Source organism: Pituophis catenifer, unplaced genomic scaffold (genome assembly GCF_029215685.1).
Source record: "Pituophis catenifer annectens isolate HBS135680 unplaced genomic scaffold, rPitCat1.0.hap2 SCAF_1, whole genome shotgun sequence".
Classification (NCBI taxonomy): Eukaryota; Metazoa; Chordata; class Lepidosauria; order Squamata; family Colubridae; genus Pituophis; species Pituophis catenifer.
In genome coordinates, this window is record NW_027256881.1 from 344,386,703 (window position 1) to 344,397,794 (window position 11,092).

Consider the following 11,092-nt stretch of genomic DNA (forward strand, 5'->3'; position numbering starts at 1 on the left):
CTGGATTTTCAAAGTATTGCCCAGGATTTGTCTTTCAACCTTTAAAATGCTGGCAAGCTGGCATGGACATTTAGTTCCAGTATAAGAGAGCAAATTTGGTCTAATCGTGGTTAAGGCATCAGGCTAGAAAACAGAGAGACTGGGAGTTCTAGTACCACCGAAGGAATGAAAGCCAGCTGGGTAGACTTTTTGCCAATTCCCCAGGAGAAAGTAAATTCTAGTCCTGTCTTAAGCATGAAAGCTGGCTGGGTGACTGTGCCAATCATCAGGAGATGGTGAATTCTAGTCCCATCTTAGGCATCAAAGTCAGTTGGGTGACTTTGGGCCAATCACTAGGAGACTGGGAGTTCTAGTCCCACCTTATGCATGAAAGACAGCTAGGTGCCTTTGGATCAGTCACCAGGAGTGGGTGAGTTCCAGTCCTGCCTTAGGCACGAAAGCCGGTTGGGTGACTTTGGGTGAATCACCAGGAGACTGGGAGTTCTAGTCCCGAATATGCATGAAAGTGGTTGGGTGACTTTCGGCCAATCACCAGGGGACAGTGAGTTCTAGTCCTGCCTTAGGCACAAAAGCCGGTTGGGTGTCTTTGGGTGAATCACCAGGAGACTGGGAGTTCTAGTCCCGAATATGCATGAAAGTGGTAGGGTGACTTTCGGCCAATCACCAGGGGACAGTGAGTTCTAGTTCTGCCTTAGGCACGAAAGCCAGTTAGGTGTCTTTGGGTGAATCACCAGGAGACTGGGAGTTCTAATCCCGAATATGCATGAAAGCGGTTGGGTGACTTTGGGCCAATCACCAGGAGACGGTGAGTTCTAGTCCTCCCCTAGCCATGAAAGTTGGCTGGGTGACTTTGGGCCAATTACCAGGAGAGGGTGAATTCTAGTCCCACCTTACACATGAAAGCCAGCTGGGTGACTTTGGGCCAATCGTCAAGAGACTGGGAGTTCTAGTCCCACTTTAGACCGGAAAACCAGCTGGGTGACTTTGGGCCAATCACCAGGAGAGGGTGAATTCTAGTTCCACCTTACACATGAAAGCCAGCTAGGTAACTTTGGGCCAGTCCCACTCTCTCTCAACCCAACCCACCTCACAGGCTTGTTGTTATTGCCGGGAAAACAGGAGTAGGAAATTGTGTTGGATATGTCTGGCACCTTGAGTTATTTGTAAAAACAACAAAGGCAAGACACAAATAACTAAACAAAAATAAATAAATGTGTAAGGTGCCCCTCCTTTTTTGAACTCTTCCAGAGACCAGTTTAGCTGCCGAGCTTGGTGCCAACCCCTAGGAACAAAGGCAGATTTAGAACACAGTTACTACACTATTATGGAGGTAGTAACTATGGAGGAATCAACGATGGAGGTTTCCACTGCAAATAGAGACACAGATCAACACCCCTCTGGCACCTGAAAGTGTGTGTTGTTGTCATCGCCTGTGGAAACTTCCCCCCCTCCCTCCGCTGAATAATTGAAGACTCGGGAGAGCCAGCCTATCGATCTGGACGCTAAACAGAGCCGCCTGCCGGAAGGAGCCTCCTTCCCCAGAGACGCGGAAGAAAACGAATTTAAGAGAGACAAGACAGCAACAGAAGAAAGGCTGACCGACTTAGTTCGGCCCAGAGCCGCTTATATCCAGGAGATCCTCGACTTACAAGCGCAAGTGGAACCGGAATTTCCACCGCTGAGCCAGGCAGTTTGTTAAGCGAGTCAAGCCCGTTTTTTTACGACCGTTTTGCCCCACGGGTTATCACTGCGGACGTAAAGCGAGTCACGGGGTCATTAAATAAATCTGGCTCCCCCCCAATTGACTTTGCTTGTTGGAGACCAGCAGGAGACCATCACATGACCCCCGGGATGCCGCAACCGTCATAAATACATGCCGGTACATGCCAAGGGCCTAAATTTTGAGCGTGGAGATGCTGTAACAGTGGTAAAGTGGTACATGGCTTAGGCCCGGGATATTTGGCGGACCATCTGCAGCCAGCAACAGCTTCCCATCGCCCGGTGCACTCTCACAGGGAGGGCCTACTCAGGGTGCCGTCGGCCAGACAATGTCGGCCGGCGACCCCCAGGGAGAGAGCTTTCTCTGTGGGCGCACTCACCCATTGGAATCAACTCCCTCTGGAGTTCCGGGTGGCCCCCGACCTTCGCTCCTTCCGCCGTGGGCTAGAAAACGTGGCTATTTCATCTAGCCGCCCTAGACTGATGGGGTTTTTTAACAGGACTTAATGGGGTTTTATTGGATTTTTGTCAATTTTATCGTGGACTTTGTTCTTAACGGTCTGTTTGCTTTGTTTATTGTTCTGAGCCGCCCTGAGTCCTGTGGAGATAGGGCGGCATATAAGTCGAAAGAAAGAAAGAAAGAAAGAAAGAAAGAAAGAAAGAAAGAAAGAAAGAAAGAAAGAAAGAAAGAAAGAAAGAAAGAAAGAAGGAAAGAAAGAAAGAAGGAAAGAAAGAAAGAAAGGGCGAGAATCGGTTGCAAGTCACTTTTTTTCAGTTCTGTCGCAACTTCGATCGGTCGTTAAACAAATAGTTGTAAGTTGAGAGGACTACCCGTATGAGGAAGAGGAGGAGGAGGAGAAGGAGGAAGACTGTGAGGTCCTTGGTGCTCTCTGAGCTTGGTTCTTTTCCTGCTGACATTTCATGACCCAACTAGGTAACATCATCAGTGCCGGAAGGGAAAGGGGTTTGTGGAGGAGGAGGAGGAGGAGGAGGAGGAGGAGGAGGAGGAGGAGGAAGAAAAGGTCTGTAAGGTCCTTGGTGCTCTGTGAGCTTGGTTCTTTTCCGCCAGACGTTTCATGCTCCATCACTGGAGATTTTTAGGAAGAGACTAGACAGTCGCTTGCCTGAAATGGTATAGGTTCTCCTGCTTGAGCAGGGGGTTGGACTAGATGACCTCTTTTTTTTTTTTAATTTTGATTTATATGCCGCCCTTCTCCGGAGACTCCGGGCGGCTTACAATGCGTTAAGCAATAGCCTTCATCCTTTTGTATATTTTATACAAAGTCAGCTTATTGCCCCCACAATCTGGGTCCTCAATTTACCTACCTTGGAAAGGATGGAAGGCTGAGTCAACCTTGAGCCTTGGCGAGATTCGAACCTGCAGTAATTGCAGGCAGCTGGTCTTAATAACCAGCTTAATAACAGGGTGCCTTAGACCACTGTACTACCAAGGCTCTTAGTTCCCTTCCGGCTCTATTCTGTTTTATTCTGGGCTATGCTATGCTATGCTATGCTATGCTATGCTATGCTATGCTATGCTATGCTATGCTATGCTATTCCTGGTAACATCATCATTGGTAGAATGGAGTGGGGTTTATGGAGAGGAGGAGGAGGAGGAGGAGGAGGAGGAGGAGGAGGAGGAGGAGGAGGAGACCTGTCCCTGGACCTTTTTTCAACATCCCTATTTGGGGGTGCAAATATGGCAGATCTGCACGCACAGCAACAGTTGCTGCAAGCAGTTGTGTAAAGAATTGAGAAAAAACATCCCTTTGGCTTTTTGGTGATATTCCTAGAATTAGGAATAATGACTCATGTTGTATATGCAAGGCGTGCATTTTTGGCACGGTCCAGCCTCTTGCAGAATAAGCTTTTCCTTCTCCTCTCCTCTCCGTCGCTTTGGAATAATTTGGACAGAGGATGGAGGCAGAAGACGACAGAAAAAATTACAGCACCGTGTTCTATGTAAAGGACTCTTCCTCTGGAGCCACAGAGAGAATGCAGTATGGCAGACTTGCAGCAGTGAGCCCTGGGTTCAAATCCACTGTAGCTACAGAGAATCTCAACCTACCATGGCTAGTCTGCAACCAATCCAACATTTTATGCTGCCTTCGCAAAGATTTGGCATCATTTGTGCCAATGATTCATTTTTTAAAGAGTGTTGTGCCACAGTCAATAGTTTTCAACCTTGGCAAGTTTATGGTGGGTGGACTTCACGTCCCAGAATTGCCCAGCTGGCACCTGTGGACTTCAAGTCCCACATTCATGGACTTCAACTCTCAGAATTGTCCAGCCAGTATTTGTGGACTTCAATTCCCAGAATTCTCCACTCAGCACCTGTGGACTTCAATTCCCAAATTCATGGGCTTCAATTCCCAGAATTCTCTACTCAGCACCTGTGGACTTCAATTCCCACATTCATGGACTTCAATTCCCAGAATTCTCCACTCAGCACCTATGGACTTCAATTCCCACATTCATGGACTTCAATTCCCAGAATTCTACTCTCAGCATGTGTAGACTTCAACTCTCAGAATTGCCCAGCCAGCATTTGTCAATTCCCAGAATTCTCCACTCAGCATCTGTGGACTTCAACTCCCAGAATGCTGGCTAGAGGATTCTGGGAATTGAAGGTCACCCATCTTAAAAGCTGTCAAAAGTTGAGCAACACTTTGAGGAAGTTTAGATATTTGCAGAAATGGATTTGCAAAGATGGCTAAAACGGTTTACTTGCCAAAAAAAAAAGGGGGGGGAGGTTTCTGAGGAGAATAGGGCAGAAAGAAATAGTTTAAAAGTGTGAGTGTCTGGAACAAGGACTACACACCCCAATGCTCGTTCGTAAGTCCCACATCTGCAATCTCCGGTGGGACGGCTCACCTCTTGGCTAATTTTTCCTCTGGAAAGCGGAAGTTCATGGCTGTGGCAATTGCGATGTGGAATTGTCATATTTGCAGGTGGCAGAGAGGCTTCTACATGTCTATGCACAAAACACCAACAACAGGAGGGGCGGGAATATTTCTGGGATTTTTTTTTTCTTTCAAAATAGCCCTTTTCTGTACCGGCCATCCTGAAAACACAGGCCCAAACCTCCATTGGATCACTTTTGCGCTCTTCTTCTCTCTTTCCCCTTCTCTCTCTCCCCCCCCCTTTTCTCTCTCTCTCTCCCCTCACCTCTCCCTGTCTTTCTTTCCCTCTCCCTCTCTCTTTCTCTCCCCCTCTTCTTCTCTCCTTTCCCTCTATCATTCCCCCTCTCTCTCCATCTCCTCCTCTCCCGCTTTCTCTCCCTCTCTTCTTCCTCTCTCCTCTCTCCCCCCTTTCTCTCTCTCCTTCTGTCTTTCTCTTCCGCTCTCTCCGGATCCTCCTCTCCCTGTCTTTTTTCCTCTCCCTCGCTCTCTCCTTCTCCCTCTCCCTCTCCCTCTCCCCTTCTCTCCCTGTCTTTCTTTCCCTCTCCCTCTCTCTTTCTCTCCCCCTCTTCTTCTCTCCTTTCCCTCTATCATTCCCCCTCTCTCTCCATCTCCTCCTCTCCCGCTTTCTCTCCCTCTCTTCTTCCTCTCTCCTCTCTCCCCCCTTTCTCTCTCTCCTTCTGTCTTTCTCTTCCTCTCTCTCCGGATCTTCCTCTCCCTGTCTTTTTTCCTCTCCCTCGCTCTCTCCTTCTCCCTCTCCCTCTCCCTCTCCCCTTCTCTCCCTGTCTTTCTTTCCTTCTCTTCCTTCCTCTTTTTCTCCCTCTTCTTCTCTCCTTTCCCTCTCTCTCTCCATCTCCTCCTCTCCCGTCTTCTCTCCCTCTTTCTTTCCCTCTCTCCTTCTTCCTCTCTCCTTCTCTCTCCCCCCTTTCTCGCTCTCCTTGTCTTTCTTTTCCTCTCTCCAGCTCCTGCTCTCCCTGTATTTCTCTCCCCCCTCTCGCCATATCCTATCCCTCTCTTTCCTCTCCCTCCCTCCCTCTCCCGTCTCCTCCTCTCCCTCTCTCCGTCTCTCTCTCTCTCACCATCTCCTCTCCGTCTTTCTCTCCCTCTCTCTCTCACCATCCCCCCTCCTCTCCCTCTCTCTTCTCCTTCTCTCCTTCTCTTTCTCTCCCCCCTCGCCATCTCCTATCCCCCTCTCTCTCCCTTCTCCTTCTCCCCCTCTCCTTGTCTTTCTCTCCCTCTCTCTCCTTCTCTTTCTCACACTCTCTCTCTCTCTTTCCCAATTTTCAATGTAGAAATAATTATAGCAATCTTCCTGGCAGGGCTGACGAAAGGATTACTAAGGTGTCTTGCAGAGAAGCTTCAAAGGCCTTTGCAGCACTCGGCACTTACGCGATTAAAAACAAGTTTGCATTGCACGGGCCCTTTTTCAGACAAAATGGTAGGCTTTGCATCCTTGGGAAGACCAAAAGCAGCAAATGGAGTTTTTCTAGCCTGCTCAGGAATGGCAGGGTGCGAAGAAAGGATCTGTTCGTGTCAGAGGGAGGGGAGGAGCACGTAGTGGGTGCACTCACAAAATGGTTGCCACGCAACATTTTCCTACTCGCTATCGGCCAGGTCCACTATCAAAATATTCATTGGCTAGAAAATAAATTACACATATCTCTCTTGGTAGTTTTTTCCTACCAAGCCAGAAGAAACTTTGGATAGCTCAAAGTGATCGCTACGAATACAATAAAGATGGATGCCTCGGACATCACACCGACTTTCTATTTGTGTTTTCATCTCCATAATCCTTCCCCAAAATAATGAAGGGCTACATTTACGATCCAGATGAGAACTAGAGTTTGCTCTAGTGCGTAAGGCACCAGGCTAGAAAGTGGGAGACCGTGAGTTCACGTTTCGCCTTAGACATAAAAAGTGGCTGGGTGATTTTGGGCCAAACACCAGGAGACAGGGAGTTCTAGTCCTGTTTCAAGCATGAAAGATGGCTGGGTGACTGTGCCAATCACCAGGAGACGATGAATTCTACGTCCTGTCTTAGGGCAGCTAGAATGGTGACTTTGGGCCAATCACCAGGAGATTGGGAGTTATAGTCCCGCCTTAGGCATGAAAACTGGCTTGGTGACTTTGGGCCAATAACCAGGAGACTGGGAGTTCTAGTCCCACCTTAGGCACGAAAGCTGACTGGGTGATTTTCGGTCAATCACCAGAAGACTGGGAGTTCTAGTTCTACCTTATGCATGAAAACTGGCTGGGTGACTTTGGGCCAATAACCAGGAGACTGGGAGTTCTAGTCCCGTCTTAGGCACGAAAGCCGGCTGGGTAACTTTTGATCAATCACCAGGAATCTGGGAGTTCTAGTCCTACTAAATGCTTGAAAACCAGTTGGGTGACTTTGGACCAATCATTAAGAGATTGTGAGTTCTAACCCCGCCTTAGATATGAAAGGCGGCTGGGTGATTTTGGGCCTATCGCCAGGAGACGGAGAGTTCTAGTGCAAAGTTAGAAATGAAAACCAGCTGGGTAAGTTTGAGCCAATCCCTCTCTCTCTCAGCCCACCCCACCCCACCCCACTCCAAAGAGTTGTAGTTGTGGTGAAAATATCAAGAGGAAAGTGTGTTGGGACTTTTTAGTCCAAACTAAATTAGGGACATTTGCTGAGTTATTTGTCAAAATAATAGTTGTTATTATTATTATTATAAAATAAAGTTATGGGATTATAAACAAATAAATCCATCGCAATGGAACTTTGGCCTATTCCTAATACCGCCCCAATTCTTAGAAAACCTGTCTCAAAAGAGCCATTTAAGAGTTCACCACTTAGTTTTGGCACACATTTCGACAAAAGTAATTGTTTTTCCCTTCGCTTGTTCCAGTGCATGGAAATGTTCCCAAATAATAATTCAGCTGCTTCACGAAAGAAACCCCAGTCTCCCTCTTTCTCTCTGCCAAAACAGCTCCTTGGCAATCTTTACACAGCAACCATGGAAAAATTTGAATTTTTCGACCGCCAGGTAAACTATTAGTGTCACAAATCGCCCAACATTCTCTGGGATGAAACAGGTTACAGGTGTATTTACAAACCTGTTTGAAAGCTGCACGGAGGCAGCTCAGGAATTTTTTTGGGGGGGGGGAGGAATTCAAGACACATTTCACACCAAGTATAACTTTCACCACACATCCTTCCTGCACCCACCCACCCCCACAGAAGCTACACAAAAGACCACCGCACACGCACACACACAAAACCCCACAGCTGCCCAAATTGTTCCTTCCTGTCCCCGCACGTCAAACTATTATCTTCTTTTTGCAAAAAACAAACAAACCCCGAACAACAACAGAGCTTTGGATCCCGGCGGCCCATCCCAAGACCGGATTTTTTTTCCCCCCCATATATCCCTGCAACCAGAGTTTGGAAAAAAAGTAAAGTCACGGTCCAACAATCAGGAGGAGGAAGAAATAAAAGAGTTGAGTTTTGGGATTTTTTGAAGGAAGGAAGGAAGAGCCGCCACATCTGGCAATCTGAGCCACCACATCTGGCAATCCGGATTGCTGTTTTGTTTTCTCACCTGGCTGGCTTTGTAGAATTGCTTCTTCAACCCTGCCACAGACATGATGAGGAGGATGATGGACGTTTGCCCGAGTCCGTCTCAAGGAAGCTGCCACTCAGGACCCCCACTTTGGGAATGGGGGGGGTTTAAGGCGATGGGGGGAGCAGAAGCAGCTTTGTGAGATCAGGGGGTGGTTTACAAAATTGGGGGGCAGGAAGGTCCCAGTTCTAGCATGAAGGGGGTCAGCAGCCAGGCAAGGGGGTCAGGGAGATCCTGGCCTCCCGGAAAAGATGCTCCAGACTTGGGGAGCCCCTAATCCCAAAAAAAGAAGTTGGGGGTCTGGATTAGACTAAAGCAGCCCCTTCCCCAATGAGTCAGGGACCCAGTTCTCCCTGCTCCAGGCCAATAAGGGCAAAGCAGCCCACCCCCCCCAAAAAAACCCCAATTTAAAAGCCAAAAACAAGCACCCAATTCATAGAGAAACCAGGAATGGGGCTTTGCCAAAGACAGAAAAGAGTCTGTCCCGCCTGCGGAGGGCTGTTTTAAGAGGCTGAGAAAAGCAGCCACTGCCCCCACCCCCACCCCCAAAAGCAGGTTGGCGTTTTGAGGAGGCTGTTCAAGAGACTAGTCCTCAACGAGGCTAAAGGAGAAGCAGAGTTGCCCCAGAGCCGGTTTAAAGGCTTAAAATGATGTTTGGGGCAAAGGGGTGGGAGGGAGGGAGGGAGTCGTCCCTTTTCCTTCTTCTATTCTCCGGGAAGGAGCAACCGAAGAGAGGGAAGGAGAAAAAAAAGCAGGAGGAGAGCAGGAGCGAGGAGGAGGAGGAGGAGGGAAGGAGGGAGGGCGGAGAGACACACAAAGTAGTCCCAGAGCAGACCGACCAACGGACGGGGGGGGGGGCGGAAAAGGGAAGGAGGGAGACGAACGACGCCCCTCGGCTCCCGCGGAGCTCCGAGCTCAGCCCCGCTCGCTCCCCTCGCCCCTCAGGATGTCACACGGACCGATGGCTCATTTCCGACGCTCACTGCGCCTGCGCGAACACGCTCTTATTTCCCCCCCTCGGCGGAGGGATTCCATTTAAAAAAACGCCAGAGCGGGAGGAGGGAGGGGGGGTGGAGGGGAAAAAAAAAAAAGAAGACCCGGTTCCACGCTTTCCACCATAGATAAATGAACGCTAGAGCGTTCGCGTATATATTATTTCCGTCCCTTCGCGCCAGGAGAGAACATTAAGGAAAGAGCCACAGCGCCCCCTAGCCCTCTGAACCCACGAGGCTGGCTTGGTACTTGTACTGGTAAGTCCGCCCAGCCACGTGTTTCACTACAGCTTCCATGGAACAGAGGTCTTCAAACTTGGCCGCTTTAAGACTTGTGGACTTCAACTCCCAGAATTCTCCAGCCAGCTATTCTGGGAGTTGAAGTCCACAAGTCTTTAAAGCTGCCAAGTTTGAAGACCTCTGTTCCATGGGGGAAGGCTAAGCCCGCCCATTCCTGAGCGTGGATGATGGGAGCTGTAGTTCAATCTTGGTTGCCAGGTGTCCACTATTTGAGCAGACAGTCCGCTTTTTTCACATTATGTTCACTATTTTTTTTCACAAAATAGTGGACATTTTTTTTTATTCAAAAGCTTTATGATGAAATGGTACCTAAGTTTTCCGAGTCAGAATTCCATGAAGTTTTGCGCCATGTTCCAACACGTTGGTTAAGTTTGTTTAAAGCGGTCGAAAGACTTCTTTTAAACTGGATACCTCTAAAATCGTATTTTATTTCTCTTGGATCTGATGAGTGCCATAAGGTTATCTGGAACCTTATTTCGGATCAGGAAAATGAACTCGCAAAGGACGATGAACCAACAATTTCAGAATTGTATTTATATTTCACGCACTTCTTCATGTCAATAATGCAAGACACCCTATTGAAGCTGGAAAGCAAGAAAATTCTTGCATGTGATCTTCACATTATCATGTGTAAGCTGCGTGATTCTTTGCAAAAAAAAATACGATGAGCAGTTTTTTGGAATGAAAGTTTTATTTGCCTTACGTAAAAAACATTTGCTTGAGAATGCCATGCAAAAGTTCAAGAAAGAAGCCATTAACGTGTATCAAAGAGCCATTGCGTACCTAGAAAAGTGGTATAATTTCACCGATTCAGTATATGAGACGCTAAATTGTTTCAATCTAATTGATCGCAATAATCCTCCAACTTTAGAAGAAATGACAAACATCTGGTTATTATCACCATGGCGAGAAGAACTTCCCCCCAACACTCTCTTCGATGAAATTTCTGCCTTAGAAGAAGTTTATGTTCATCTGCAGGGCGATTCATCCCTTGATAAGTGGACGTACTTTTTCAAGAAAGAGCCAGTTCTGAGTTTACTGAAACTGTTCCAGGACATGTGCATCAATTCCGGTATCAAATGCAAACGTTGAACGAATTTTCAGCGTCATGGGAAATTTGTGGACTGACGAACGTAACCGACTGCTTGTACCATCAGTTTGAAGTGAACTTTGCATATTTTTTAATATTTCTCAACGTTGTACTGAAACACAAAGAATTGATCAAAGCTGCGCAGTTAAATAAAAAATACACACGACAGCAAAGTAAAATGTAATTTAATATTTTACATATTATTATAATATATTTGATGTTTTGAATTTTAAGTAAAGTTTTGAAGTGATTATTTTAATACATGTTAAAATGTTTGTAAGAAAATATATAATTTAATTGTAATTTTTTAAAATATTTTTTTACTACTTAACCCGCCCCCCCCCCCCGCTTGTCCGCTATTTTTTGGAAGCAGACCTGGCAACCCTAGGAGGAGTGCCCAGTTGGGAGTGATCTCATATACAGGTAGTCCTTGACTTGCAACCATTGGCTTAGTGACTGTTCAAAGTTAGAATGGCACTGGAAAAAAGCGACTTATGACCA

At 47.3% G+C, this 11,092-nt stretch overlaps 1 protein-coding gene across 2 annotated transcripts in view; it reads right to left on the bottom strand.

Moving 5' to 3' along the window:
* Positions 1-9,162, bottom strand: part of SH3GL1 (SH3 domain containing GRB2 like 1, endophilin A2) — an 81,209-nt gene extending 72,047 nt beyond the window's left edge. For both annotated transcript variants that reach the window (XM_070944615.1, XM_070944608.1), the window contains exon 1: positions 8,189-9,162. In XM_070944615.1, the coding sequence (XP_070800716.1) occupies positions 8,189-8,233 (45 nt within the window). In that variant the 5' untranslated portion in view covers positions 8,234-9,162. The remainder of the gene's footprint in view (positions 1-8,188) is intronic.
* Positions 9,163-11,092: the final 1,930 nt, after the last annotated feature.